The sequence below is a fragment of the Octopus sinensis genome, linkage group LG19, assembly GCF_006345805.1.
Source record: "Octopus sinensis linkage group LG19, ASM634580v1, whole genome shotgun sequence".
NCBI classification, from domain to species: Eukaryota; Metazoa; Mollusca; class Cephalopoda; order Octopoda; family Octopodidae; genus Octopus; species Octopus sinensis.
Window position 1 is genome coordinate 35,149,391 of NC_043015.1, and position 15,524 is coordinate 35,164,914.

A 15,524-nucleotide genomic window follows, 5' to 3' on the forward strand; every position below is an offset into this window, starting at 1 on the left:
CAAAAATAAAAATAGCAACTGCAAATAAATATAATACAATAACTAGAAATTATAATTCAACTTTGTATGAAAAGAATGGGAAAATTATTGGATTTCTATATCAAATGACAGGGGATAAAACGAAACGTAGTTGATAGCTTCCATTACCTAAATAACCAAGTCAGTAGCAGGGGTAGATGCTCTGAGAGCATAGCTGCTAGAATAAGAATAGCCTGGGCAAAGTTCAGAGAGCTCCTATCTCTGTTGGTAACAAAGGGTCTCTCTCTCAGAGTGAAAGGCAGATTGTATGATGCTTGTGTGCAAACAGCCATTCTACTCAGCAGTGAAGCATGGGCTGTGACAGCCGAGGACATGCGTAAGCTTGAAAGAAATTAATCTAGTATGTTTCACTGGATGTATAATGGCAGTATGCATGCACAAAAGAGTGTAAGCATCTTGAGACAAAAGTTGGGCATAAGAGGCATCAGATGTGGTATGCAAGAGAAACGACTGCACTGGTATAGTCAAGTGATGCATATGGACAAGGTGTAAACTCTATGGACACATAAGAGGTGCAGCAATAACAAAGGAAGGTTAACCGGGAAGATAGTTTTTGTGTGTGACAAATGTACAGGGCCAAAAAGCTCCAAATATGTACAAAAAACAGATTCCATCACATGCCAGGGGGAAAAACTAGAAGTAGTTGATAGCTTCCATTACCTGGGTAACCAAGTCAGTAGCAGGGGTAGATGCTCTGAGAGCATAGCTGCTAGAATAAAAATAGCTTGGGCAAAGTTCAGAGAGCTCCTACCTCTGCTGATAACAAAGGGCCTCTTGCTCAGAGATAGACTGTATGATGCCTGTGTGTGAACAGCCATGCTACACAGCAGTGAAACATGGGCTATGACTGCTGAGGACATACATAAGCTTCAAAGAAACGAAGCTAGTATGCTCAGCTGGATATGTAATGCAAATGTGCATGCATGACAGAGTGTAAGTACCCTGAGAGAAAAGCATCAGATATGGTGTGCCAGAGAGATGACAGTGCTGGTAAGGTCATGTGTTGTGTATGGATGAGGACAGCTGTGTAAAGAAGTGTCACACCCTAACAGTGGTGGGAACATATGGAAGAGGTAGACCCAGGAAAACATGGGAGGAGGTGGTGAAGCACAACCTTCGAGCAGTGGGAAGAAGAAGAAAAAGCATTAAAAGTATAACAGATCAAATTATGGAGCAAAAAGACCCATGACCACCTCACAAAAAAAAAAAAAGAGAGAGAGAAAGTAAAATGAAAATAAGGAGAAAGGAATTAAACAGCAGAAGATGAGTGGGTAGTAATGAGTTGTATACTCTAGATCAAATGGTATGTTCAATCACACCTTCTGGACATGATTGCAAAGGTGTTGCTATGGAGAATGGCCAGCAACACTAACTGTAATGGCTACTTCACTTTGTTGGGTTCATTGCTCAGATGGCCTGCAGTTAGCCCAATTTTGTGCTCTTGGCTGCAACTGGTACAAACTGATAGCAGCTGGTCAGGTTCCTGTGTTTGTTTATCTTTCTCTCCTCTGTGTTACTGGTGGCAAAAAACCCAGATTTGTGTCCAATACAGCAAGGTTAGAGCTGGAAAATGTGTTGCAGCACATCACATCCCAGGTTAGGGATCTGCCTTCTTCATATGGAAAGATGGTCATTCTGTTGAGGAACTTACCATCCCTGTGGCCAAGACCTACTGGCTCCACTTGTGGCAGGAAGCCAGCCATGTTGAGCCCTAATGATACTCTGATGAGAAGATGTTGACTGTGAAGTAAAAATAGGATCCATTGTGTTTACTCAGTTAACAAGATTTTTATTTTGGCTCAAAGCAATAATTTAAAATGAATATTTGAAAAAGAAAATGCTTTTGTCTCCCTCAAAGAAATGGACCATGGGTCACTTTCTCATATCTACCCACCTTTTCTATACTTCAGTAAATATAAATATCAAAGAATTAGCTGTGACTTCGCTCATAAAAGAAGCAATAAAAGATTCACTTAAAAAATAATTGGCTTACTTTGTCGAGTCCTGTTTTCAATCGTTTCCATGCAGTGGATATTTCATCCTTTTTCAACTTTATAAGTTTTGAAAATGTACCAAGTAATTCTAGATAACTTGTTGGTGTGACATAGTTGTGTCGAGACAATTCTTGTCGATATTTATCGGTATAGACTGCAACGGTTGAATGAATATATTGGCACATATAAACCTGCCAATACGTCACATTGATGGAAAAAAGAGAAAAATGAAAGTATGCAGTAAAATCTAAAATTAAAGGCAACTGGTGCGGGTCTGGGCTAGTAATAAGTAGTTCCAAAGATAATGTAGTAGTATTAGTAGTAGTATAAATGTAGAAATCACGAAAAAATTCAACATTTCATGCTCAAACACATTATTGCAGAAGACAATCTGGGGGTTATAGTGACTCCTTAGATTTATGTAAAAATATCTTCTCATCCTCGACAAAGAGACTAAACTGGAAATATTGAATTCTTCTGTCCTTTTTTTTTTTTACAATACATTTTTTTTTTGCTTAAATACATGTTAACCAGCATGGATCATTTTGATACTAAGTATGCATATTATAGATGTTTTCGATCTAGTTTGGATTCTTTGCAATCAAATTTGAATTTTCCAATTGGAGCTCAAGCCTTGAAAAAAAAGAGAGCTAAACTACATCAGCCGTAAGGGAATCTAACTCATCCAGTAGAGCCCACCAATTGATATCTGAAAAGTTCGATGAAATAACTCATGAACACTGCGATAGCTTCTACCAAAAGATGCTTCAACATAGTTATGTCGTCGACCGGTCTGAACAAGGGGAGATAATAAACGAATGATTCCTTTTCTATTATCTCCCCTTGTTCAGACCGATCGACCTAATGGAACATCTTTTGGTAGAAGCTATGGCAGTGTTCATGAGTTATTTTATCGAACTTTTCAGATATCAATTGGTGGGCTCTACTGGACCAGTTAGATAAGACAGACATGTATTCCCTTACGGCTGATGTAGTTTTAACTCTTTTTTGTTTTTCAAGGCTTGAGCACCAATTGAAAAATTCAAATTTGATTGCAAAGAATTCAAATTAGATCGAAAACATCTATATATATAATTCAATGCTCGAGACAGTATGATAGCGAAATATATTGCAGTTTACTATTGCCAAGTAACATCATGTGAAAACAGCCAAATTTTGCCAGAAAAATAATAATAAATGAATTGATTAATTTTCCTAAATGTTGTTAGAATGAGAAGTTCATAAAATGAAACAAGTTAGTATCCTGTAATGCAGAGGAGAAACCTGTTTGATGCTGGGGTCTGATTACACCAAATTTTTCCTCTTGTTACTGTTTCACATTGTAGCTTAGAATAAACTTGCTAACTTTAGCAGAAAATTACACTTCAGATATTTATGACCAACAAAAGTTTTTTCACGTAGTCACAGTTTTTTAATTAATATACTTACAAGGCTGTCTATCTTTTCACTAAATATACCAAGTTCTGGAATGTCTTCAAGAAATCGTAGAGCCACAGATTGCAATGCATCTTCAGGCCATGCACTGAACCAGTCGATGGTACAGCAATTGACCAGAGCTGGAAACTGTCGGAGGCGAGCACGGAATACTTCACCTAAAGGGCTAAAAAGAAATATATAGTTTTAAACTATTTGCAGTTAATACATGAATTTTAATGTTTATCTTTTAATATATATATACGTGGCCGATACCAGTGCCGCCCTGACTGTCTTCCATGCTGGTGGCATGTAAAAAGCACCAACCAATCGTGGCCATTGCCAGCCTCCCCTGGCATGTAAAAAGCACCCACTACACTCACAGAGTGGTTGGCATTAGGAAGGGCATCCAGCTGTAGAAACACTGTCAGATCAGACTGGGCCTGGTACAGCCTTCTGGCATCCCAGACCCCAGTCGAACCATCCAACCCATGCTAGCATAGAAAACAGACGTTAAACAATGATGATGAGGACATATGTATGTGTGTGTGTGTGTGTGTGTGTGCATATTTATGTATATTATCACTTAGTGTTCGTAAGTCAGGATAAAAGGACACACACTCATAAGTATAGAATAAGTATATTACAATTATTATTTTGGTTCAGCTCAGGTTTGGCCTTATTCCTGGTTGGATTTAAGTGGGTAGCAGGTTACAACCAGTAACCTTAGGAATCCACAAGTTTTCAACAGTCTTTCAAGTGCTTAGAACCCTCCTGATAATCCTTGCTGTTGCTAAGAGACAAGCTTTCTATAGGAGCTCTACCAGGCATTGTATTCCAATCACATTTGGCCATTTGTCGATATCTTTGCTTAATGCGTCAACGTACCAATTATTATAATTACAACCTTTACGGTTTGTATGCACCAAATTCTTCCTCTTTCAAATTTTAAAGGATTGTACTTTCTTTGTTTTTCTTCCACTTTCTTTATGATCCTAGAATAAAATGGGTTTGATGGGTTGATAAGTAAGCAACTTCACTTTTCCGTATTGTTATGTCTGGTCTATTATTTTTTAACTTCTTGTCTGTTTGAATAAGAAAGTCCCACAAAATCTTCTTCTTCTTATTATTATTGAAGTGATGAGTTGGCAGAACTGTTAGCACACTGGAGGAAATGCTAAGCAGCATTTACCCAACTTTATGCTCTGTGTTCATATTCTGTTGAGGTAAATTTTGTCTTTTATTCTTTTGGTGTTGATAATATTGGTACCAGTTAACGCTGATATCCTGGTTAACACTGGGGTTGATGAAGACCTCTGGTCCTTTCTTCAGTCTTTTAGGTCATGTGTCTGTCATAATTTCATCACTTAATGTCCCTTTTTCATGCTGGTACAGGTTGGATGGTTTGACTGGAGCTGGCACGGTCAGGAGCACCACCAGGTTCCATGTCTGTTTTGGACCGATTTCTCTAGCTGGATTTCTCTAATGCTGATAATTTTACAAAGTGTACTGGATGCTTTTTACAGGTAACAGCATCAATGTTTTTTATGTTGCACCATTACCAGTGCTTTTTACACGGCACCATCATCATCAGTTTTTTACATTTCACCATCGTCAATGCTTCTCCAAAATCCAAATAGAGTAAGACTAGGTCATTTAAAGTGGAGGGTAAATCGTATGAATCTTGCATACAAAGTTTGATGTTGCATGGTTAAAAGACAAAAACCTTAATGGCAGAGGATTTATGAAAGCTTGATGCTAACGTGTATTTTGAGCTTAAATAACTTTTGTGGCTTATAAGTCTTTAAATTTTTCAATAACTTTTCCAATCGTATCATATACTCCTTGTGTTTCCATACTTTACTATGATCCTAACCTCGCAAAAGGTATCAAGTCCCTTACTGCTATCTCTTTCTCTCTATCTATCTCTTGTGTGTGGTGATGCTGGCTGTTGCTAGTTTGTGATGTGCCCACCCATAATGGACTAACCAAGAGCAACTCATTTACTTAACTTAAACATTGACCTATTTCTGTTTGCGGCTGTAATGCTTATATTTATAACACTCATGAAACTTGTATTTACAATGCTTACATTGCACTCCCCCACACACATAATAGGGGCAACAATTTTTAACATGATTGAATGATGGTAGGTGAAAGTGAGGGAGCAGCTCAAAATCTCTCGTGGAAGCGTCATCCAACCAAAATGCAAATATATGGGAAACTACCACCGGTCTCATCTCTTGTGAAAGGTAGGAGAGTCCAGTTTGCTGGACATTGTTGTAGAGCTGAAAACGAAGCAATTTCTACTCTTCTCCTCTGGAAGCCATCTACTTGCAATACCAGAGGGCGCACACTCTCCTACTCTGATGTAATCTCCAGGGATACAGGCATCCAGTAACAGGACCTCCGTAATGCTATGATGGACCGTGAAGTCTGGCGTAGCATGGTAAATTCCATTGTCTTGACCACGGTCGAACAATGATGATGATGAGGGAGCAGCTGATGTGACATGTCTGTTATCAAATGATCACAGAAACTATTTTTCAGGTGCTGAATAACATCATTCCTTCCCATGTTCCCTCCCACATCTCTTTCCCAGTTTTCAGAGTTGGCACTATCAATGTAGGCATAATGAAATGTAGGTCTAGTGAGACTGTTGAGATAGTTGAACAGAGGTGTGTTGATGCATGTTGCATCCAAGAGGTAAGGTGAAGAGGAGCTTCGACCAAGTTCCTCACAGGCAAGACAGATATAAAATCTTCTGGGAAGATAGCAACAATGAGGTAGATGGCATGGGTATACTTCCTGCAGAAAAATGGATGGATAAGGTCATAGAGGTAGTCAGAGCATGCAATAGAGTGCTTAAGCTTAGGCTAGTCTTACAGAACAGTATAATGACAATTATCATTGCCTATGCCCCTTGACCGGGCCTACCAAACAAACAGAAGGAACAATTTCATGATATTCTTCTGCAGGCTACCTCAAAGATAAGTGACAATAATCTCCTCATTAGAGATGGGGATTTCAATGAGCATCTTTTCCAATCTGGAAAAGAAGGATTTGGAAGCTTAAGGACCCTTCATATGGTCAGAGATTTAGGGACATCCTAACTGAGAAATTTGATGAAAGGGACGAGGAACATAGAGGGCAGCTGGGAATTCCTGAGTAACCATTTGCTGAGTACCACAGACTGAATCTGTGACTGGTGCAAAGTCTCATCCAGACCTTGGGTAATGTGGTGGTGGAACAAGGCAGTAGAGAGAGCCATTAGAGCTAAGAAACAGGCCTGGAAGAATGGGGATAGCAAGGAACTCTATCAGATTGTCGAACAGATGCTAGGAAAAAAGTATATCTTGTCAAGAAAGAAGTAGAAATGAAGAAGATTGGCTATTTTCAGTGATGTGAGGACCAAAGAACTGAAGTGCTTCGAATTGCAAGACAGTGAGTGAGAGAAAAGCGTAATGTCATAGGAGAGAAATGTATCCGTATGGATGATCATGCATTTCTGAGAAGAAAGAGACTTGAAAATGCCATTATGAAAGACTGATGAATATAGAGAATGAGTGGGAGGAGGAAAGCCTGCCAGATGACCTAATTGAGGGACTGGCGATCCAAATCGACAGTCCCATGTTAGATAAAGCAATTATGGATATGAAGACAGGAAAAGATGCTGGATCATCAGGAATCACTGCTGAGATGCTTAAAATATCTGGTGGTGTAGGTTATGGTCTTGTCACCCGTATTGTAAATCAGGTGATCCACGAAGGAGTCATACCCACCCAATAACTGGTGTAGCAGCATCATAGTCAACTACTACAAAGGTAAAGGTGATGCCTTGGATAGAAATAATTACAGAGGCATTAAACTGTTGGATCAGGTGATGGAAATTATGGAGAGGGTCATAGCCCAACTAATTAGGGAGAGAGTTAGTCTAGATGAGATGCAGTTTGGGTTTTGTGCCAGATAGAAGCACCACTGATGCTAAATTTCTGGTAAGGCAGTTGCAGGGGAAATACGTAGCCAAAGATAAACCTCTGTACTTGGCCTATGTTGACAGGGTCCCCAAATCCCTTATCTGGTGTTCAATGCAAGAACTAAGAATAGACGAGTGGTTGGTGAGAGCTGTACAAGCTATGTCCAGTGATGCTACCAGTAAGGTGAGGGTTGGCAACAAGTACAGTGAAGAATTCTGGGTACAAATAGGGGTTCACCAAGGATCAGTGCTCAGCCCTCACTTGTTCATCATAGTCCTGGCAATAACAGAAGAATTCAAGACAGGCTACTACTGGGAGCTCCTCTATGCTGATGACCTTGTTCTTATAGCTGAATCACTACCAGAACTAGAGAAGAGGTTCCAGGTAGGGAAGCAAGATCTAGAATCAAAGAGCCTTAGAGTTAATCTAGCAAAAACCAAAGTCATAGTAAGTAGGAGAGCAGACAAATCACAAATCCCCTCAGGTAGATGGCCCTACTCGATCTGTAGAAAAGGTGTAGGTAGAAACTCCATAAGATGCACCCAGTGTAAGCTCTGGACACATAAAAGGTGCAGTAAAATCAGGAGGGTTAACAGTGAAACTAAAGTTTGTCTGTGGAAGATGCACAGGTAAATGCTGAAAATAGACTCCATCAGCTGCCAGTGGGGCAAGGTAGAGGTAGCAGATAGCTTCCGTTATCTATCTGACCAAGTTTGTAGTGGAGGTGGATGCTCCAAGAGAGTAACTGTGAGAATAATATTAGGCTGGGAAAAGTTCAGAGAGTTGGCAACAAAGGGCCTCTCTCTCTCAGAATGAAAGGCAGATTGTTTGATGCCTGTGTACAAACAGCTATGCTGCATGGCAGTGAAACATGAGCTATGACAGCTGGGGATATACATATGCTTGAGAGAAATGAAGCCAGTGTGCTTCACTGGATGTGCAATGTCAGCATGCATGTTCGACAGAGTGTAAGCATTTTGAGAGAAAAGTTAGAGATAAGAGGAATCAGATGTGGTGTGCAGGAGGGACAACTACACTGGTCACATGATGCATATGGTTGAGGACATCTATATGCCTGATCTCACAGAGGCAATGACTAGTGACCGAGACCTTTGGAGATTTGCTGTTCTGGTGGCATGTAAAGAATACATTTTGAAAGTTGGGCCACATGAAGCAAAGTAACTGAGTTCCATTTGAGCACTGGGCCTTATAGAGGCAAAGAGGCTGAGTTCCTTTCGAGCATTGTGCCTCATGGAAGCAATGTCTCAGACCTTTCATATTATATCACGCTTGAGAAGAAGACCCATCAAGCTGAGCAAAACCATAGTCATGGCAGATACCGGTGTCATACAAATTGGTACCCATGTTGGTGGCACATAAAAGCATCCCGGTGTCATGCAAATGGCACCTGTGCAGGTGACATGCAAAAGCACCTATTGTACTCTCAAGTGTTTGGCATTAGGAATGGCATCTAGCTCTAGAAAACCATGCCAAATCAGACTGGAGCCTGGTGTAGCCTTTCAGTGTATCAACTCGGTGAAAGCGTCCAACCCGTGCCAGCATGGACAACGGACATTAAATGACGATGATGATGAAAGAAAAGAAGCATATTTTTCTGCTTAATGTGTTATGATGCTATGCATGAGTGACAGAACACAAATGAACTCAGGAAAAGAGGAATCAAATTCAGTGAGCAGGAGAATGAAATGTCTTGCTATGGGGATACAAAATACCAATTTGTATATGTGAATTACTTTACATGTCAACAGTACCTGTTTACCTGTCATTAAAGTAAATAAATATAGCTTCAATGAATTTTATATTCAAATACAAAACTGATTTTTCATTTGCTTTCTTGTGTATTTTTTTACTTATTTATACACAATTACACATTTTTGATGCTGAAATGGGTTGTACAGTCAGTCAAGGTTTGAGTCATTTCTTATCAGTGGCTGCTGCTCTTGTACATTTGATTAGGCTTAATTTCTATGGCTGGATGCCCTTCCTGTGGCCAACCACTTTACTAAGTGTAGTAGGTGTATTTCTTGTGCTACTGACACTTGAAAGGTTGAATAAGTGTCAGCGAGACAGGACTAAGGGGACCTCTATACTTTCTCTGTTCATTTGCCAACCACTTTACAGAGTATTCAATGCAAGTATCATGGCAGCAGCAATAGGGATTTCATTTCACTCAATAATTACTGCAAATGGAGTGTGGCAGTGGGTATCTGTTATTGTACCAGCAAAAAGGAGGGGGTTGTAAATGCATCAAAACAGGTAAGAGTGCCTTGCACATAGTAAATGTATAGGGTACTTAGTAACCGAAGACATTTAGACTGAGGAGGGGATTATGAGAGAGAACGATGACAACAGAAAGACCAGAAATGAGCAGCTGAGATGTGCCTGCTTGTAAGTGTCGAGATTATTTAATAAGCCAGGAAATGTGACTGACAAGGGGAATAGGATGATATCAGGAACAGAATGGGTAGATGAAATAAGGAGGAGCATGATAGAAAAAGCCAGGTTATCTTTTGTTACATGGGTCGAATCAAGAAGGGAGTGATTGAGAATGTCAGAAGTGGACAAAGGTAAGGGCAGATGATGGGATAAAGGTGAGAGTAGGTGTTGGATGACCACAGAAATGGCTCAGGGGAAGAGAGAATGGTTGACAATAAATAAAGACAAGGTTAGAGTGTATTAGGTATAGGGATGTGGGCAATCTTGTGCAATCTCTTCTGTATAAGTTTAGTGAAGGGTGAAGAAGTCAGATTGATGTAGAGATACAGTCGAGGACAAGTGGTGGTGAGATGAGAAATGGAGGCTTATGAAGAACAAAGAGATGAAAATGGTGGTGGTGGTGGGTGATCAATCAAAGATACAAGGAAAAGGGAACAAGAAATGCAGTCATGGCAGTGTATAAAATATTTTAGCTTCTAAACAGGGTACATTTTGCTATGGGTGATCAGATTCTTTGTAGCACTTCATACCCCCCACCACCACCACCCCCAGTCAATATGGCCCTTTGTTATCTCCTCCACAAGACAAGGCATTCACTACTTTGTCCCAAATATTTCTTGGTTTCCCTATTCTACAGGTTCTACTAACTTGAAATATTTGGCATTTTTTAATGCAGCAATCGTTTTTCATATGCATTACATACCTGTACCAGTTCAGCTTTCTCACCTGAACACCAAACTCGATTCCTTCTATACCAAATTTATATTTTTCAACTCATTTGTAATCTGACATTCATACACATTAACATTATACATCCATGGGAGCATGTTACACTGTCCATTAATATACTTAACTTATGCATACAGACATGCATATAAATATTTACATACATTAATATGTATACACATATATTTGCATAGACACACACTATTATAAAAAAACAATCTAACATACAAGACACTAACTTTCACTTTCACTTTAAATGACTGACTTCAGTTTACTACATCTCATGAACTCCAGTGTTTACCATCCAGCCACATGTCAGAACTTTTACATGTCCTGACTTCTACAAATGATGTTCAATACTTAATTGTATGTCATATCTTGACCACCTTAATAATGTCTTTCTTGTCATGGCTTCCTTAATAACCCACCACATGTGACATTCATTAATGAATGACCTTACCACATATCCACATCATCGATTGCTCTATCTAACAATGTCTAAATATATAAAAGACTAAAAATGTCTTACCTCATTGTTATTACAGTGTGCAGATTGGAACGAACCCGTTTAGTATAGCATGTATACAGATTGGTTTTAGTTGGTTGTAGTCCCATATCTTGTACAGAAGGTTTCATGGCTTCATAAATCTTATCAAGTTCATCAAGGCTATAAATGTTTGGCACATCTCCAGCATTCAAAATGTTGTTTAAATCTTCGAGAAATGATTCATTCTTTATCTGTTAAAAAGGAATGGAATTTAGTACTATACAACAACAACAAAAGTATTTTGTTTTCTTTTTTGCCTAAGTATGTAGACTAGAATTAACAGGTGAAAAGGACTAATTAATAGAAAATAAGCAAAATGATACAAGAGAGTTACCTTGATTTTGCTCACCAAAGAAAAGTAAATATTATACAAGAGTTATGCACTGTGAGTGGTGTGAGGAGGGAGACAAGGGTACGGAAAGGATGCAAAAGAGAAACTTTAAAAATATACTTTGGAAAGAAAATTAAAGAATATATATTGTCAATGTAAGATATCAACCTAATCCAGGAAGAAAATCCCAAACAACAAGAAATTATCAAAGTGGTACTGAAATAATGTAAAAAGTTAAAATGGTTCATATAAAAAAATGGATAACCGGCTTCTGTGCCAGTGGCACATGAAAGGGCACCATTCGAGTGTGATCATTACCAGCGTCACCTTGCTGGCACTTGTGCCCGTGCTAGTAGGGTGTCAAGAGCACCATTCAAGCGTAATCGTTGCCAGAGCAGCCAACTGGCTTCCGTGCTTGTGGCACGTAAAAGGCACCATTTGAGCGTGATAGTTACCAACATTGCCTTACTGGCACCTGTACCTGTGGCATGTGTAAAAAGATTTGAGCGAGGTTGTTGCCAGTACCGCCTATAAAACAGTTTCAAATTTTGGGAGAAGATCATAAATTCTGGAGGAGGGAATATGTTCGTTACACCAGCACCAGTATTCAACTTTCATCAAATACTTATTTTGTCAACCCTAAAAGGATGAAATTTAATCCTGGCAGCATTTGAACTCAAGACATAAATTTGGAAGAAATGTTGCTAAGCATTTATCCCAGAGTAGTAACAATTCTGCCAGCTCGGTGCCTTAATATACAATATGTAATTGTAAGACACTACATGAGATAATATGAGAGTTCTTCAAAATAGATTATACTAAAAACGAATAAGATTTATAAACTAAAAGACCTCAAATAAACAATTTTCCCAAATCTTCTGAAAACATTTCAATAAACAACCAATTCTACTGATACTTGATTGTCGGAAGCAAAAGACAGGCAGAAAATATCTTGTAAGCTTAGAAATTCAGTTGCTAGTCAATGTAGTGGAATCAAATAAGATGAACATATTAACAGTTTGCTTTTGATGGTTTTTTATCATTCATTCATACTCTCCTTAATTTAAATAGGTAACACCATGCAGGCTTATTCGACATATATGAAAGCTATTGATAAAATACATGGAAGTCAAAAGGATTCTGTGATGAAATTAACTTAATCGTTTGTTGGTAGATAAAGAATCTGAATAGACTGCGTACTCACTAGGAAATGGGATAGACAACATTATAGCATTCACCATCATCATTATCATCATCGTTTAACGTCCGCCTTCCATGCTAGCATGGGTTGGACGATTCGACTGAAGTCTGGCAAACCAGATGGCTGCACCAGGCTCCAATCTTGATCTGGCAATGTTTCTACAGCTGGATGCCCGTCCTAACGCCAACCACTCCAAGAGTGTAGTGGGTGCTTTTACATGCCACCGGCACAGGGGCCAGTCAGGTGGTACTGGCAACGACCTAACTCGAATCTTTTTACACATGCCACTGGCACAGGTGCCAGTAAGACGATGCTGGTAATGATCACGCTCGAATGGTGTCTTTTACACGTCACAAACACGGAGGCCAGTTAGCCGCGCTGGCAACGATCTCGCTTGGATGGTGCTCTTAATACCCTACAAGCACAGGGCTCGAGTGCCAGTAAGGTGATGCTGGTAACAATCACGCTCGAATGGTGCCTTTTAAGTGCTACTGGCACTGAAGCCAGTTAGCCGCTCTGTCAATGATCACGCTTGTCTGGTGCTCTTTGCACCCTGAAGCACAGACGCCAGTCATCGAATTTGATTTTGACTTTGATTTCACTTGGAAAATAAACAACTCAGCAAAAATTAGTAATCAACAAGCTCAGGATAAGAGTAAGATGGAATCAAGGACACAAAACAATCTCATGAAGGAAAGTATGGAGGCCAAAAGACGCCATGGCTAGATATAGGTTCAAAGAAGTACTAGCTGGCATATGTGACAGGAGGCAGAAAGAGATAGAAACTTATAGCATAGGGTTGGAAGTCTCTGTAAAAGAACCTATTGCAAACAACAGAAGAGGTTTATATCTATGGTATTATTCCACCTGACAGTGAAATAATACTCTAGATATATAAATCTAAGAGAGAAGCCTGGAAAGTCAGGAAGAATGGGGAGCACAAACAGTAATATTAAGTAGACAGAAAAAAAACAAAAACGAAAATAGATGTCATATACACTTAGTAAGGTATGAAGTCAAAAGTAAGAGGTTTGTTTTGTTGTAAAGCATGAGTATCAGAAACACAGGGTGTTCATGACAGCAAAGTATTGTACTAAAATTAAGCTGTTTGGAAAAAGTGTGACACTTAAGAAAAAGCTATATGGAACACTTCCATATAGCTTTTTTTGAAGTGTTATACTTTTTTTTCTCATGAAAAGTTATTGAATAAGGAGAATGTATGGGAAGCAGAGGGCTTAATACAATTTCATCTGCAGAGGGGCCAGCCATTGGAGTTGACAGCTAAACAATTAAAAGTGTGAGCAAAGAAATGAAGGTTAGGAGAACAGATGAAATACTGAAAATATTTGGTGAAGTCATAAATAATGTGAGTTCATGGCTGTTTCCTGTACCAGTTTCGCATAGCAGCCCCAGCCCATCCAAAGTACCTTGGATTGCAGAACGACCTGCTGTGTTTACCTTGGATCATAGGGTGACCTGCTGTGCTTGAGGAGACCTATTGAGTCAAGTACATCAACATCAAAAAACCAAATGGAAATTGGAGTTATGATCCCTGTGCCAGCGACACATAAAAAGCACCATCCGAACGTGGCCGATGCCAGCGCCGCCTTGACTGGCTTCTGTGCCGGCGACACATAAAAAGCACCATCCGAACGTGGCTGATGCCAGCGCCGCCTTGACTGGCTTCTGTGCCAGCCACACATAAAAAGCACCATTCGAACGTGGCCGATGCCAGCGCCGCCTTGACTGGCTTCTGTGCCGGCGACACATAAAAAGCACCATCCAAATGTGGCCGATGCCAGCGCCGCCTTGACTGGCTTCTGTGCCGGTGACACATAAAAAGCACCATCCAAATGTGGCCGATGCCAGCGCCGCCTTGACTGGCTTCTGTGCCGGCGACACATAAAAAGCACCATCCAAATGTGGCCGATGCCAGCGCCGCCTTGACTGGCTTCTGTGCCGGCGACACATAAAAAGCACCATCTGAACGTGGCCGATGCCAGCGCCGCCTTGACTGGCTTCTGTGCCGGCGACACATAAAAAGCACCATCTGAACGTGGCCGATGCCAGCGCCGCCTTGACTGGCTTCTGTGCCGGCGACACATAAAAAGCACCATCTGAACATGGCCGATGCCAGCGCCGCCTTGACTGGCTTCTGTGCCAGCGACACATAAAAAGCACCATCTGAACATGGCCGATGCCAGCGCCGCCTTGACTGGCTTCTGTGCCAGTGGCATGTAAAAAGCACCCACTACACTCATGGAGTGGTTGGTGTTAGGAAGGGCATCCAGCTGTAGAAACACTGCCAGATCAGATTAGAGCCTGGTGTAGCCTTCTGGCTTCCCAGACCCCGGTCGAACTGTCCAACTCGTGCTAGCACGGAAAACGGCCGTTAAACAATGATGATGATGATTTGCTATTTACTCAGTTGATTAAATAGTACAAGATGGTGTCATATTCAATGGTTTGTATAGTAGTATCACTCTAGAAACTTAGAAAAGTCTAGAGAAGGGAAACTACAGAAGCATCAAATTAATGAAGCATATTAGGAGAAGGGTCTGGAAACTTAAAGATCCTGAAAATGGACGGAGATTTAGAGAAGTTCTACTTGAAGCTTTCGATGAAATAGAAGGGGATATAGCATCACATAATGTGGAAGCCAACTGGAGGTTTCTATGGGACAATCTGCTGACAGCCAATGACCAGATCTGTGGATGGAGCAAAGTCCCATCTCGTCCCAGGGTAACGTGGTGGTGGAACAATGTTGTAGACAGGGCTATTAGAGACAAGAGACAGGCCTGGAAGGACTGGAGGAATG

General features: G+C 40.3%; 1 protein-coding gene across 2 annotated transcripts in view; it reads right to left on the reverse strand.

The window, feature by feature from the left end:
* The window catches only part of LOC115222160 (dynein heavy chain 1, axonemal-like), a 298,343-nt gene that overhangs the window by 64,021 nt on the left and 218,798 nt on the right, over nucleotides 1-15,524 (reverse strand). For both annotated transcript variants that reach the window (XM_036511126.1, XM_029792301.2), the window contains exons 52-54: nucleotides 11,157-11,365; nucleotides 3,483-3,654; nucleotides 2,033-2,224 (exon numbers count right to left, since the gene is read on the reverse strand). In XM_036511126.1, the coding sequence (XP_036367019.1) occupies nucleotides 2,033-2,224; nucleotides 3,483-3,654; nucleotides 11,157-11,365 (573 nt within the window). The remainder of the gene's footprint in view (nucleotides 1-2,032; nucleotides 2,225-3,482; nucleotides 3,655-11,156; nucleotides 11,366-15,524) is intronic.